We start from the raw sequence: 16,158 nt of genomic DNA, 5'->3' as shown, positions 1-16,158 counted from the left end.
CTGCTTAGAATTCAGCTAATGGATTTCTAATTCAATTTGTACTTCTGCTGGGATAAATCATACTCATACAAAAAAATTTATGGTCCTTGAAAAATTTGCTGTGGATGAAATTAAGTAACAAGCACCAGGCAAATAATAATTTCATTAAAACTATGAAAAGAAGTAGTGAGTATGTAGATATTCATGAGGATTAATGTTAGTCTCAGGACAGCATTCCCCTAGTATTCCCCTAGCCCATGGAGAGAGCCCTGCAGAGCACCCAAGGCCAGGCTGCTCCACTGATGCAAAGGGAGACCAGTGGCAAACTTCACATCAGCTCCAGCATAGACAGATTTTGTTCCCTAGACATTTTATAAACACAGATTTGTTTGGGATCCTTTCTGTAACTGCTGGCTGTTTAGCAAATGATACTGGTATGCATTTGGGAGAAGTTTTGAAGGAAGCATCTGAGCACAGAGCTGTTTGCTCAGTTTGAAGGTAGTGAACAAAGAGTGGTACCTATTGAGGTCCTACATATATTTTGCAGATGGGACCCTGAACCTGGCAGATTAGATTTCCCCAAGGTTACAGAAGAATATCAATCCCCTGGGTCTCAGCTCAATGTCTTAACCAGGTGGCCATGCAACTGAGCTATTATTTTAGATATAGTCAAGTGTCCCATGTTTTTCTGAGATGCAGTGACACCGCTATCTAGATTAACCACACGCTTCAGATAGCTCATGAAATTAGGATCCATGACATCCCGTTAGATTTCAGTTTTATTAATCAAGAGACGTTGGATCATCACTTTTTTATGAGACAAAAATGCTTTCATTGAAAGTGTTACAAAACAGGGAGCAAAGCTCTGCTGCAGTTTTAATAATTGGAAAAGTAAGGGTAAAAATAACCATTCTTGCTAGAAACAAAAGGTTGACATTTTAACCCCAACATACTGATGCAAGAAGCAAGCTTAATTATTAATATGAAACAACATAAAAAGCAGAGAAAGTATTTGTAAAGTGCCACTTTCAGTTACAGATCCTCACTCAAGGTAGCAGTATGCTTTCCTCTATTAAACAAACTTGTGCTGTGTAATGTGATTTACCACTGGCCCTAAAATCCATTTGCCTGCAGCTAATGACTCTGGTGTGAGCTCTGTCTTTGTTTCCAGTACATGATAGAGCCTTAAGAGTGTAAGAAAAGGTGGGATCAATTTTTCACTTGGTTATCCTGTTTGGGACACCATGTTCAGACTGTTGACTCAGATAAAGTACCCAAGTCCGAACGTCTAATTCTAAAAATGTGTGCAGAGTTAATTATCCTTGGATTTTTCCTGAATTGTATACTTTGGACTATACCCAGGAAACTTGTTTCCAGTATGTGTTGAGAATATATTTTATGTGCTGTAAAATGCATTCTACCATCTAACCACAAAGGTTGTCAGGTCTTGTTAAAGGAGGGGTTTTTTGTGTTATTGTAACAGGCACCTTCTTTCATGTTCATGTAAATATGGCAGGCTCTGTCCTCTGTGACAAAGAATGCCTGAAGGGGACTTGAGAATGAATAGGTTTAACAAAAAGTATTTTAGCCTAAGCCTTGTCCATCTTTAATTAGTTATCAGGGTTAAAGAAGGGGTCAAGAGCCTGGAGCTGCTTCAGGACTAATGTGTCAAAAGGGAAGTGAAGCCTAACACTGAAGAGGAAATGATGCTCCTCAGAGGTTTCATAATTTTTGACCTTGTGTCAACCATTATGACCACTAATGGCAGCTGGGGCAGAAATGTCTCAAATTACCCTTTGCTTTTCAGGTGGTTAGGAGGGGATCCCATGCCATCACACAGACCCATCACAATCTAGAATCCAAAATGAAAAATGCTTAAGAGGGAGGACACAAAACCTTGTGGGCTGACACTGAAGTTTCTCTGCTGTTCATATGCTGCATCTGTATCAAAGACACAACTAGCACTAATAGGATTGAACTCTACCAGCACAACCATATCCAACTGACCTGTGTTAATTTTCCAGTTAAATGCCTGTAGCTCACAGTTACAATACTATGTGAGTGCTTGGCAAAGTAACACTTACATGTTACTCTGTGAGTTTGTTACATGGCAGAGTAAGGAGATAAAGTTTTGGAGATAGCCTGTAACCCATTTTTTTTCCCAAGCATGAATGTTTTATTAGTTTTAAACAAATCATACATTCATGGAATAGTTTAAGTCAGAAAGAACTCTAAGATCAGACAGTCCAACTGTTAACCCAGCACTGCCAAATCCACCATTAGGCGATGTCACTAAGTGCCACATCTATACAGCTTTTAAGTAACTCCAGGAATGGTGACTAAACCACTTCCCTGAGCAGCCTGTTCCAATGCTTGATAACTCTGGAAGTGGAAAGAGGGCAGAAACTTCCACAGGGTAATCACCTTGAAATGTCACTGATGTCATCTGCTGCTTGTCAAGCATTTTATTTTCAAGTGCTGTACTTTTAAGAGCCGTGGCACAGTAACTGAGCCAACCTTATCCAGTAGCTCTGTACAAGCGCAAGAAGTTTCCATCAGAAGTAACTGATATTTTGCAAAGAGGGATGACTGCTGGTACTCAGGGCAGGGCAGCAAAGAAGCAAGGCCTTTGCCTCTTCACTTTGCATTTCATGCTCTCAATGCTCATAAGTCAGCCTCAGCCACTGATGGTTTGCCTCCAGCCTTTTTTATCTATTTACATGGTTAGGCAGACTCATAGAAAGTAGTGCTTGCAGAGTACTGCATTAAGTTTCCTAGATCGACAACAAGTCTCATAAACCTTGTTGCTCAAAGAACAGCTAAGTGCTCTTCATATGTAACAGAAAGTATTTTCAATTGCCTTGCATGAAACCATACTGTCTTCTTGCATTTGCCTAAGCTGAGTCCAATGCTAATGAGTACCTCCACCACCTCTTGCATGTTTAGGCAGCAGCTGGTAGTCTGACAGAATTTGTCTCAGGGCAATGGTAATGTTCTGAATACAGAACCTTAAATGTCATGTCTACATATATACCTGCAAGTATTGTCTTGAATGAGCAGTGGGATGTATAAAAAAATTCCTTCTGTTACACAGCACTGAGAGTTTTGTTTTCAATTTTCCTCTCATCTGGTTGATGTTAAAGCTTCAAGAGAAGCAGAAACTTAAATCATAATTGTGAATTAAACAAACTGGGGGAAGGTGCCTTTTTCCCCAGTGGTAAGATGTAACTTGCAAAACTCTTTATAAAGGTGGTACAGTGCTTTCCACATCTAGATATGATTCTCCTTTTCCTTACTCTGATGCAAATGATATTTGACTCCACTGTTGATTAACAGCAATGCACTTTACCAGGATAAGCCAGACAAGATGTACTCTAAGCACTGGGTTGAGAGAAGGAGATGGCATTATCAGAGCAGGGGAGATGGAGAACACACTGGTTGCTGTAGGCAACATGGTTGCACAGTGTCCACATGGTCTGTGGCTGAGTGATAATCATCTATCATTTCATCTTCCTCTGCCCTTGGCTTTATATTTGGGCATGCAGCATTCACATAAAATAGGAGCACAGAGAGAAGTGCACAAGAGGAGAGGTGTCCACTCCACATAGGGTTGCCAGGGGGGAGCACCAGCAGCCATTCAGTTGGCTGCTTTCTTTGGATGTGAAACCTCCTTGTTCTTGAGCTGCAGCTCCCACCCTTAACAGCCCCCCAGTGTAATGAGAGACTGTGCACTGCTGTTAAAAGGGAAAGCATTGTGTCTCCTTCTCCCCTTCAGCTCTTCACAGCTTGCTGAGAAAGGCTAGCCAGAATATGGTGGGCATAACAAGCACGATTACTTGCATTTGGTATGGCTACTTTATTTAGGATGGTCTGTATAGTAGGACTGAGTCCAAATAACAGAAACCTCCTTCCTGGACTCTTTAGTTGAGGCAATAATCCAGTATTTCAGGTGTCTGAGATGCCCATTGTCTGAGTTTTTGAAAGGGCTTCGGGTTGTGCCTGTGGCCGACCATGGATCAAGTATTGATTCCTGTGCTGCTGTGAAAGTTCCTTTATTTTTCTAGGAGTACAGAAGGACAGGAAATGATGTGTTTGGCTTTTCTTTGATGCTCCTGTGTTTGAAAGGGAGACTTTTGCCCAGCAGCCTTCTGACAGATATGTAGCCACTCAGTGCATATGTTCTTTGTTACGTGCAAGCAAAGGTTGGGTTTGACCTCCTGGGGATGTGTTGTTAAGCTGAGACATGCTAGGAGAGTCTTCTCTGAGCTGCTGCAGGTGCAGGGAAAGTTCATTCCTCTTTGTGGTCTTTATTTATTTTGTTTCTGGACTGAAGTCACCCAAAAAAGATGAACATTGCATGCCCTATCGATTTCTCTGTCACTTTTCCCAGACTATGCCTGCACTCTGCCTTCCCTTATGAAAAGAGCATTTAATTTTGTGGGTGCTCAGTAAATCTGAGTCAGAAATTCCCTTGACCTTGCTCCCAGGAGGGTCCAGCAAAGTTCAGCAAGGATCGGGTTTGTGGGCTGCCACAAAACCAAGCCTCATCTTTGGGAACGTAAAGGCCTGCCAGTGAATTCAGCTACAAGCAAGCAGATGCCAGCCTCCAAGGTTGGACAAATATTTTGCTGCTGCAAAATTGCAGACTTCCTGAGCTATTTGGGGATACCTTCCCCTTCTGAGGTGCTGAAGAATAAGGAGTGATTGCCTTATTGCATGCTCACCTTGCAATCAGCCAGAGGTAGGGCTGACAGAGGGAAAGCCACTCTCCTTCTCCCCAGGTCAAGGCAGGAAAATGTGCTTTCTCTTTCAGGGCACAGGCTACACTTTGTTGTGCCCACTCTCTGTCCCTGTGTGGTCTCCAAGGCAGAGGCAGGGTTGAGAGGGCTTTTTGGTATGGAAACTGTTCATTAGTGATTCTTATAAAAAATCCTGTTTTCTCCCAATTTTTATTCAACTTGGACTAATGTTGGATTCATAGCTCTGTGGTGTTATGAGCCTCTAAGGTGGAGGCAGGCTCTATGGCAAACAGTATTTTTTGCTTCCCATTTGGTGGCACTGCATCCCCTTCCTAGGAGGATAGAAAACCCTGTGACTAAAGGACTTCCAGCCGAGCAATTTTCCTTTCCTGAAAGAGTGTGCACTGTAATCCAAACCCTTGTCTCCATCCTGATAAGCTGTCTGGCTGAGCTAGCACCTGCTGTTAATTTCACAGTAAACAGTACCTGTTGCTCTAGAAAGCTTTTTAATCATAACATTAAAACCTGAGCAGAAATCCCATCCATACAGTAAACTCCAGCTGCCTTTCTTGCAACGCTCAGGGAATGATCTTGCCGAGTGATGGGCATCCAAATGCAAATAGAATTAACTTTGCAGCCATTCATTTTAAATTGCTCTTGAATCATTCTGAAGTAAATTCCATTTGAGAAGAATTTGCTTCAGGTCTCGCATGAAGAGATAATGGTCCAATATATTGTCATCTAAGCAATAATAGTTCAAGTCTCGCAGTTCAGATATATACTGAGTTATATGCTGGGCTGATGAGAATTAAAGCTTCGTATATAGTAATAAAACTAGTGATCTAGAGATGAACAGATTGGTGTATGGAGCACAGTATTTTCCTGCCACAGATTAGAGCAGGATACTAATCCATAAAAGGGGAAATATACCATTAAATCTCTCTTTTCACGTGTTATGCATGGAGATCTATAATATGTACAGTTTTACAGGCAAATGCATGAAAAGAGTAAAGACTTTTCCTAACATCAAAAGGTTCCTGACTTAGGAACTTGTTTTGCCTTAAAAGAAAACTGAACTGAAATTAAGCTGAAATTCCTATATGTGACAGCTCATGCCAGATTGTATCAATGCTGATTTCAGTGGCATTTCCCCTGTTCCTATAGATTTGCCTTTTACTTTGCTTTTAAAAAATATAGTTCCCAGATACAGAAGGCAAATAAAAGTGTATCTGAATTTGGGCCAGCAACCAAAATAAAAATCCCAAATTAAGTTTATAGATTAAAGTGGCTTTTAAAAATTTATTTTCTTAATATGAATGAATTGCATGACTGGAACCAGTTTAGCAGTACCATTAATCAGGTCTTTTGTCTTGCTAATATAAATCAGTCAATAACAACAGATGGGCTGTACACTTTATTATGTGAAAATAAAGATGAATGTGACATACTGCAGAAGTAAACTTGTAGCTCAAAGTTACTGAGCACAGAAGGGGATTTGTTACAACAGGGGAGAACAATGCGTGTCTTGTGTTTGTGTTTGATCAAAGTTGTGAGGGGAACTTGCTGCACATGACATTGGCATAATGCTTGAAAATCAAGTATGTGAATTTTTAGTGTTTGTATCTACACTTCCAGATCACTCCCAAACGGTTTAATTAGCTTTTTTTTCCTCCAGACAAAAGAAAAAAAAATGTCTAGCTACTTAGGAGAGTTAAATAAGAGAGTTATAAAGTTTGCTACTTTGTTGCACCACTGGGAGATGAGCATTTTAAATAACCAGAGATAAGCGTCAGGAAGATGCAGATCAAAGTCTCAGGCAAGATTTATCCCCTCATGCAGCAATGGAGCACACCATGAGAGGCAATCCCCATCCAAATTATAGAAATTGGCTCAACAGGCCACACAGTGATAACAAAATTATCCCTGAAAAATCTAAGTCAGAGTTTGATTTTTGTATGGAGAGAGGAATGACCTGTATTTAAGTAGAGGTGGTCAGGAGAAACAGATGGAAGTGTTTATTCAGTTGTTAGAAACTCTGTCCTCATGAAAACACAGATTCATTAGATTGCTCTGGTCTACCAGGTCTTGTTCTCTAGAGAACTGCAAAAAATCCCAACACAGTCAATTGTCCTATATTGACATTTTCTGTGTCAGATTTTTAGGAATATTTTGCTATATAATTACACTAACATTATAATTATGCTTGCATGTTGCTGCGAGCGTTACAACGAAAGCACGACAGCATATGGCTGTAATTCAAAAAACTAAATACAAGACTTGGCTCCAAGACGTGTGTTAAGGTTGATGGTTCAAAACCCTGTCCCAGATCAGCAGCTCGATTGGCTGACTGTCCTAAGCTGTGACACAGCTAGGCCTGGTGTGATGTGCAAGCCATCATGAGGGGATTTAAGGTTCTTCTTCCTCAAAAGATTCTCATTCTGAGAAGCAAGTGTCACAGCCTGGCACAGGGGAACTGGGGCTGCACATCCTCTCTACCTGTAAACCACCATCCTGCTACTTCAGCTGGTGTGCCTGGAGGAGAGGGGAGGGGTGCTTTGCCTCCCTGCAGCACCCGGCCCCATCTCTTTGGGGGATGCAGGAAACTCCAAGTGACTTCCCACTGTGGTTTCACACAGGTGGATTAGGCCACCTGTTGCCTTTCAGCAGTGAAAAGCAGGAGCAAGGGTTCCTCAGTGCCTATGGAGGTAGACTAGCTTTGCAGTGGGATTCCTGTTTTTTCTGCCAAATGCAGTCATGGTGACATTCTATATGTTCCTCTTGAGAAACTGCTCTATAAAAAAACACCATTGTTGCTATTAACAGCAACAGTATGAGGGCAGGGATTGAATGAGCATTCTCAAGTTCAAATAGCAAAAAAAAAAAAAAAAAAAAATCTTAGCTACTATCTTAATTTTTTTCTGAAAGTGACGGTTTTAAATGCCAGTTTCCAGGGACGTGGCAGCCTTTGAGCACTATTTGTGTGACAGTTTGTGAATGGTTTCCATCTATAACCCTAACATTTAAGAGTGGTTCAGATGCCTCTTGATAGAAATGAGAGAGTATGGAAAAATAAGGCTGAGTTTTATTGTTGCTCAAGGAGACTTAGGAGGAATCGCAGCAAGAAGGCAGTAAGAAAACAGGCTTGTATCTAACTCTGGGATGCCAGGTTGGTGGAGAGAAGCAGCTATCACCACAATTAAAATGTGAGACTAGATCATAATGTACTGAGCAGTACTTTGAATACATACAAATAATACCTAAACTTTATAAGCAGTTACCTTCAGGAGGAAAAGCCAAAACCCACACCCATTTTCTAGGCTGATTAAAAAATAATTTTGAAAACCTCCTTTTTTTTTTTTTCTTTTTTGCAGCTTGCTGGTCCCTCCTTTTAGACTTCTAGTTATCTTTCATAAGGTGCAGTTAATTGGTCAGGCATTGTAATTATTGCCTTTGATAGCGCACAGAAATTTAGTGGTGAAAATAAATACATTTGTTCTTCCAGTCACCAGAAATTAGTGAAGCAATACTTGTTTAATTATAAAACATATGTGTGCTTTGTTAGTTTCCATCTGTCTCCTTGCTGATTTGCAATTAAATGACCAGAAGAAAAAGATACGTCCTGTGGCAATTCAGGGGAAATGATTCATCTCTAATGTTTCTGTGTTGTGGATGTCTATGGAGCAGCATGTGGGAGAACGGAAGAGGGGAGGTGTGCATGGATGGGAATGAGGAATGCCAAAAAGCCTCTTGATTCAGTTCAGACATGTTTCATTGTCATGGAACCAAATGAGGACTCCCATTAACTTACTGTAACTCATCTTTTTGGAAAAAAATGGGGAGTAAAATGGAGCAAGTAAGAAATACCTAATGAGGAGAGGAAATAGGATTGCAGAGGAAGGAGGCTGGTGTGGTCAGAGAGAAAAGGAAGCTGCCGAAATAAAGAAAGCATGGGAAAGTGATAAAAAACTTAATTTAATTTGAGTATCTGGAAATGATTAATTGGAGATGGAAATGGAAGTGTTATAGTGTGTCACAGATTTTCCCTTTGCTAGACGAATGTTAGGCCTTATTTATTGGCCCTTTTTTCTATCTTTGAACCAGTTCACTTTTATTAACTCTCAGGGAGTGATGCAGTAGTGAGTCAGGCTTAATACTCCTTATAAAATGAGACACTAAGAAGGACAGGAGTATTTTAAAATTAATATTAAGGGGATGTGGGAAATAAAAAAGAAAAAAAAAAGGGTGATTATATGTTCTCTTCATAAACAGTTTAGGAGGTTCACGAAATGGTTTGCTCTGTAAGGTATTCCCATAACTGATAAAGACGTGCCGTTTACCTTCATACAGCTGCATGCATGGGCACCATATTACATTCTTTCCCTCTCTCCTTCATCTGTCCCTGTTCCTTCTTGTCTTTCTGAAAAGCAGTATCTGGAAAGAGAATTGTGCCACTTGTAATTGTGGACACAGCCTGCACAGGGAGGTTTCAGGTTTGGGGAGGGAGCCATCTGACATTTCATCTTCATGAAGACTGGCAGGGAGGAGACAGCCAGCCAGGATTTTCAGTTGGATGTTCTGTGGTGTTTTATTGATCAGCATCAGTGTCCATCATGAGGCATAATGATAACTGTGTCAGAGGCAGAGAGATTGAGTGAGGCCTTCAGAGCGGCCAGCTCGCCGCTGGTGGGTCTGTCAGGAGTTGGTGCCCTCCACTGCTTTGCTGCTCAGAGCCTCTTGGATGATCCTGTGCTCTGATGGCATGTGGGGAGGGAGATGGGGAGAGGGCTATTCTCTGCTGAGTTTGGTGCTTTCTGATGTGGAAGACTTCCTCTGCACAAAGGGGCAGAGTGCTTGTAAAAGAGGATTTGTCAAGAGGGAGGGAGAAGGGGAAGTATGCACTTGGTGTTTTCAGTCCTGCCTCCTGCCCAATGGGTTCTTTTCCTCTTTCTCCTTTCATTGACTTGATTCTTTACCAGCAGCACCAGAGAGGTGCTGAGGTTCCTTATGTCAATAGCATGTGTCCATGTTTGTCCAAAATGTCACCATTTCACAGGTTCCCTGCCCCATGCCCCAGCTGCTACGTTCTCTCCATAGCAAGGACTGTACAGACCAAGGTACTACTGGCAAAATAAATAAAGCATAGCTTGGCACCTTCATTAGCAGTCTTAGCAGGAGAGTTAGAGTATGAACAAAGAGACGCAGACTGGACCTCCATTTAGACTTTTGCCTTCAGCAGATTTCAAATTGCTCATCTGAAACAAAAGGTACCGTTTCCTATTTGGACCAGCCTCAGCTGGCGGTAGCTATTGCACGCACCTGATTATGCAGTGCGATAAGTCACTATTGAAAATGTGACCTTGAAGTGTCTGAAAGTTTCTATTATTTCTCTTTATGGTTTTGCAGGCAACCCTACCAAGCACTGACACAAAGCTTTATTGCTGGTATTGCCAGTGATGGTAACAAAGGACTGATCCCCGACTGTGAATGTGCACATCCCTGTCACATCACAGAGAGGAAAGAATGCTCAGCATGTAAAGAACAGTTTCTTCCAATCTGGAAACAGCAGTGCATCTAAGCCTCAGTTTAGGAATGCTCCTAAAATAACATTTTATTCAAAAAGTACGCACCTTTTTTAATTTTCATGAAGTTTTTGCAAGTGTCCACCAGCTGAATTTTGCTTCTTTAATTTTTCCTTTACAGATGATGACTTTTTTCATGAGCTTCCAGAAACTTTTCCATCTGATCCTCCAGAGCCATTGCCCCACTTCCTCATTGAACCCGAAGAGGCTTACATTGTGAAGAACAAGCCCGTGAATCTGTACTGCAAAGCAAGCCCAGCCACACAAATCTATTTTAAGTGCAACAGCGAGTGGGTTCACCAGAAGGACCATGTGGTGGACGAGAGAGTAGATGAAACCTCTGGTGAGTTTGGGTTATGTTGTGAAGGGATGAGAATGAACACCATTAATATCAAGCCCACTGTTGTAATCTAGCAACTGTTTCATATGACAGCTGCTTTTCTTTACTCCTGTTACACCTGGGATTCCATATCTGTCATTACAGAACGTTGCTGTCAAAGCACAGGGGTGATGCCTGCATCCAAGTCAGCTAGTGGAACAGCAGCATAGAGCACCCTGACCAAATCTGAAACTGGAAAACCTGGAGAACCATGCACAAACAAAATGAAATTCCTTTCTTCAGACAGGTCTACTCCCAGTTCACTTCCCAGTGTCACAAATTCACAGTGGTTGCACTGTGATGTTGTCACAGACTGAGTACCACATTATCCCCAAAGTGTCAAGGAGCAATTGGGTTGTTACTAGAATGATGTTTTCTTGGGGAGATGTGAGGGGAAAAAAGGAGAAATTTAATCAGTTTTCAGCAAGAAAGAAGGAGAAAACACACCTGGGCACACTTTAGAGCACTATTGATCCAGAGCAAGCACCTTGCTGTTATTCATTGCACTTCTCTGCTGGCTCCATAGAGCCTGTAAGAAGGAGAGCTACAGTATCTTAGCATCCTTCCTCAGTCAACCCCAGAAATCCCACTGACATTCATGGAAGTAAAACAGGATCCTCATAGCGCCAAAAAAAAAAAAAAAAAGGTGGGGGAGGGGAGGGTTAAAAACTTGAGTAATAAAGCAGTGTTTGGGAAGACTGGTAATCAATAGAGTCTGAGACACAGGCAAGGAGAGAAGCAGGACTTACTGCTGTTTTGATGGTTCTGAGAAATAACTGGATACCAAGCGAGAAGGTACTTTCCATTTGGGAATTGCACCACCACTTGGTCTAATTACTTAGAAAAATAACTCCACCAGATGTCTTGGAAGTCTCTTGTGAACCAGGTTTTATTTGTTTCGGCTCATTTATTTGCACAGAGATCAAAAGCATAAGCTTTTCTTGGTACTCTCACTTGAAAAAGAAAAGGTTGGTGTAGGAAGAAAGGCTAAAAAAAAAAGTCTATATTAGACTTGGGGCCTGTGTATTCATTTGTAAAAATTGGTTTTTCCACAAGTTGACTACAGGAGAAACACTTGAAAAAAAAAAGAAATCATGTTGCTGAATACATCTTCAGGGTTTTTCATTCCATGGTAGCCCAAGGGAATGAAGATGGGCAAACAGAAGGACAGCTATGACTGGGTTAATTTTTTAAGTTTTCATGGACATCACTCATTTAGAAACATGAACGTTTTTTCACTACAGGTGAAATATTAATTCTTTTTTCTCAAAAATCTCATTGTGGGAAAACTTGGTGATGCTATAAAGGAAATTGTATTCTACAAGTGTAAAAGGCAAATCTTTAAAAGAGAAGCATCAAAATATTTCAGAGGACAAATACTTTGCATAATAAACAACAGCAATTATATGCAAATGAGAACCATTATCAATTAAAGATTAATATCACCTCCTAGAGTTAGGTGGGGGAAGAGGATGTCAAAAGCTGTCCACGTCAGATTATTAGCACAAGAGCCACAAACTTAGTCACACTAATAGGTTTTTTAAATGAAACTGTCATCAAAATCCAAATTTGTCAGTCAGCCTGGTTGTTGCCAGAATATTGGTTAATGCATGTCACAGCTGCAGTGTTTGTGCACCTTCCTGTAGGCAGATTTCGAATCTAGGGCTCATAGTACATAAGTCGTATAGAAATGCGTAAAGAATTTAATTAAGGTTGTGGTAAAATAATATTTTCTTTAAAGCAATGGAAGCTCAGGAAACTATATTCACTGCAGATTAAGCTGCAGAAAAAAAATTGCAGGAGATGGTGAGGGTTCATTCCGGCACCCGAAGAAGGAGATGAGCTTGGCAGCTTGCACCAGTCAGGCTGGCAAAGCCCTTGGACTCTATCACTTCTGAGGCTATTTTGGTTTCTTTTGCTATTTTTGACTAGCTAGTGCAGTTGTAACCTAGGACACAGAAGTAATGACTGAGCTGCCCAGAGGGTGACGTAAGGATCCCTCTACGTCCAAACCTACGCTGCTGCCGCCTCCTGACTTGTGGTTAGAGAGGCAGGAGAAACTGCCCACACACCAGATTAGGTCTAGACTTCCCATGGGTGACCTGGGGCTCTAAGGGATCTCACTTACACAGTGTTTCTGCAGGGTCAGTTGTGTAATCCCAGCAACTGAAAACTGGGTGCTTTCTTCTTTCCTGGTATTTTACTCCTCCTGGGGTCTGTTCTGCCTGCTTATGAAAAGAGGACTGTGCTGAGGAAATACTCTGCTGCTGGGTTTGAACTAGGCTTTCAATTCTTTACGTAGACAAGCAAAGCAAAGAAAAACAAGGCAAACAGACAATAAAATATGAGGGGAAAAGAGTAAAGGTCACTTGTGCTTTCTTTTCTAAAGGATGAGTAATCAGGAAGAAAGTGAATTAAAATACAGGTGTGATGCTAGCAGTACATCACCTTGGGATTGTAAATGATGCATGAAAGAGAGAAATAAGTTTTGATTTGCAAAAGATTATGTGTTCATGGACTTTGAGCCTGTGCCCATGAATGAAATCTATGCAGAGATTATTAACTCTTCTTATAAGGCAAATTTGTTTCTGTCATTGAGAAGACCAGAGAAAACAGCACAGCAATAGCAATAGCAATGGCACACAAGATGGAATTAGAGTGCAGCCCAGCTCTCATTGAAGAGACCTGCTAGATAAAAATGTTATATGTATTAAGAAGGTTAATTTTTAAGTGAGGAAAGTAAATATTCACATAATTTTACTCTGTATTTTTTTTTTCTTTGTGAAAGAGAGAAGGAACATAATGGGAGTAATAGTTATATATACTTTGCACTGTGGGGTATTTTTAAACAGTGGGTAAAGCATTGCTTTAAAGAACATGCTTGGGGACTCTGTGGGAGGTGTTGCCTTCTGGTTGGAGAGGATGTGTACCATAATAGTGGCAGGGTGTTCTAGTACCAGTTTATTTAATTAAATTAGCCTGAAGAGAGAGCCTTGCAAAATATTTTATACTGATAGAGTCTGACAAACCTGAAGCTTTACAGAAGATCATTACATTCTGTTTTTAAATCCTCAGAATCACTGGAATTTTTCTTCTTTATGGAAAAAGCTGATCATTTTCATAAAGAAGTCAAATGGGTACTTTGGAAATGTCTAGTGCACATCTTTGACTCTTTCATTTCCTATGTATATGAAATACAAGGCAGGGCATTGTCTTTTTTTATGCTTTTATGTCTCTGGAATATTTTCCCATTAATGCAGAAAAAAAAGAACACTGGTTTTAAAAAACAGAGATAAGAGTTCTTTTGAGGGAACACATTTGATTTTATGGCTGACTGTCATAAAAGATAACAGCAACAAAAATAAAAGGAGCCCTGTAGAACTGATGCTTTTGGGGGCAAGAAAATTCCATTGTTACAGGGCAGGAAGTTCAATAGCATCAATAATTGTTAGAGCAGTTTGTGCACATTTTACAAATTACTGTACCTCTGAAAACGACTGTGGAAAAGGTTTTTTTGCAATGAGGATGGAAAAACACTGAACAAGGTTGTTCAGAGAGGCAATGGATGCCTCATCCCTGGAAATACTAATGGCCAGGCTGGATTGGGCTCTGAGCAACCGGATTTAGTTGAAGATGTCCCTGCTTATTGTAGGGCATTTGAGTAGGTGACCTTAAAGCTCCCTTTGAACCTGCACTATTCTGTGATTCTGTGATTTTTATTTTGCATGTGTGCTTTTATGGAGAAATATTTTCCAAGACACACAGACCAGTTCTGCATTGGTGGGAGAATTGTGAACGTATAGAAAATCGGTGTCTTGCACCCCTTTCTATTGTCCAGAGGGATTAAATGCTGCTATATCAAATCCCACATCCCAGTGATGTACAAGAGAAAAGCAGAAAAAAAAAATCTGCAGCATTTTTTGTCTTTCCAGTTTGGACATGCATTGTAATATTTTCTCTGTGACTATTAAGGTGAAATGGTCTATAAACCCTCTCTTGCCCTCTGCCAGGGACATGTTCTTCTCTCTCCTTCAAGCAAGGAGAAAACATTTGTGATTCTTTAAGTGCTAATTAAATAGACATATTGGGCAATTCACCCTGCATTATTGTTTGACTACACTGTCTGTCTTCTTTTGCTGGGATGCATAGGGAGAGGAGGTCTTGGGGAGTTTGCTGATGACCCCCTCCTTTTGTCTGATTAAGAGAGTTTATCAAACTGCACTTGGAGTGGACAAATATGCACTTCTTTTCAGAGAGAAACCTGACTTCTTTTTTTTCAGTTTCTTTACATAGTCACCACTGAAATTCCAATGCTTACCTCCCACCATTACCTTTCCCAATTAGTAAAGTATTTTTGGATGACTTGCGAATTCAGTGAAAGGAGACTGAGCTTTTGACGTAGGGTCAGCATTGATCTGGCAAATAGGAGTTTGTTATCTTAAGCAATGGGTTTGGCAGCCTGTTGAGGGAGTAGATACCCAGCTAGCCAAGTCTTTAATAGATCACCCTCTCAACAGAAAATCAAGGACTGACATCTGCCCTTTTGCCTTTAAAACAGCTCTTACAAGATCCTGCAGCCAAGACAGCAGTGGGGAAGCCTTCACAGTCACTGTGCTCTTCTGGTACCATGTAGAGAGGCAGGAAAATCACTTCCAGCACAAAATGCTCTGTTCCTTTATCTTCCTCTCTGTGTGTACATCTCATGAAAGCCATTTATTTTGGTGTTTGTCACACCAGATATTAGAAGGCTGCATTGCCCTAATGGCAAAAGTGATTGTTTAAGCTGGGACTTCTGATTATACAGCAAAGGTCATCATACAGCCTCTCATTTTGAGAAATTGTATTCATTTATCTTAGTATTTTTTTATAAAAAAGAAAAACCATTATTTCTTAGTATTGCACGTCTTTGAATAACAGTGTTGAAGAACTTAATTTGGCAGCCCAAATACAAAATTCCAGTGCCCCCAATCCCCAAGTAAGCAAGCTCAGGGAGAGATGTGGAAGGATAATGTTTCAGACATTTCTTTTACCTCTAGATCTTCCTTTCCTTACAGCTATATTATTTCTCTGCATATCTTTTTTACTTAATCTCTTTTTGCATCTTGACATGCTGTAGTCTCCTAATTCTCTGTATTATTTTTGAAGAATCCAAAGGATAAGGAAAAAGCTATTTTTCTGAGCAAATGTGGCCAGTGTCCCTAATAACTTCACTATATATATAGAAAGTGATGCTGAATGCTGCAGTTAGACTTAGCCTGCAATATTTTGATTCTCTGTGGTAGAATACCTTGGGGTTATGTTAGTAAGACTAGGCACACATCATAAATAAGGATTGCTTTCATTCTGCCATTGTCAGAAGTAATTTTATTTTCCATATATCATTGGATCAAATCCATTACAGACATCAAGCACCCATATACAAAATAATTATTTCTCAGCAACATATTGCCAATTTTTAGCTCTGCTCCTTCAATACTCTGCC

At 40.6% G+C, this 16,158-nt stretch overlaps 1 protein-coding gene across 1 annotated transcript in view; it reads left to right on the top strand.

Moving 5' to 3' along the window:
* The window catches only part of UNC5C (unc-5 netrin receptor C), a 253,524-nt gene that overhangs the window by 147,144 nt on the left and 90,222 nt on the right, over positions 1-16,158 (top strand). The window contains exon 2 of the mRNA XM_053976284.1: positions 10,419-10,640. Coding sequence (XP_053832259.1) covers positions 10,419-10,640 — 222 coding nt within the window. The remainder of the gene's footprint in view (positions 1-10,418; positions 10,641-16,158) is intronic.

This window comes from Vidua macroura, chromosome 4 (assembly GCF_024509145.1).
Source record: "Vidua macroura isolate BioBank_ID:100142 chromosome 4, ASM2450914v1, whole genome shotgun sequence".
In the NCBI taxonomy this organism is placed as follows: Eukaryota; Metazoa; Chordata; class Aves; order Passeriformes; family Viduidae; genus Vidua; species Vidua macroura.
The sequence above is the reverse complement of the archived record's forward strand: the minus strand, read 5'-3'. Positions and strand labels throughout refer to the sequence as shown.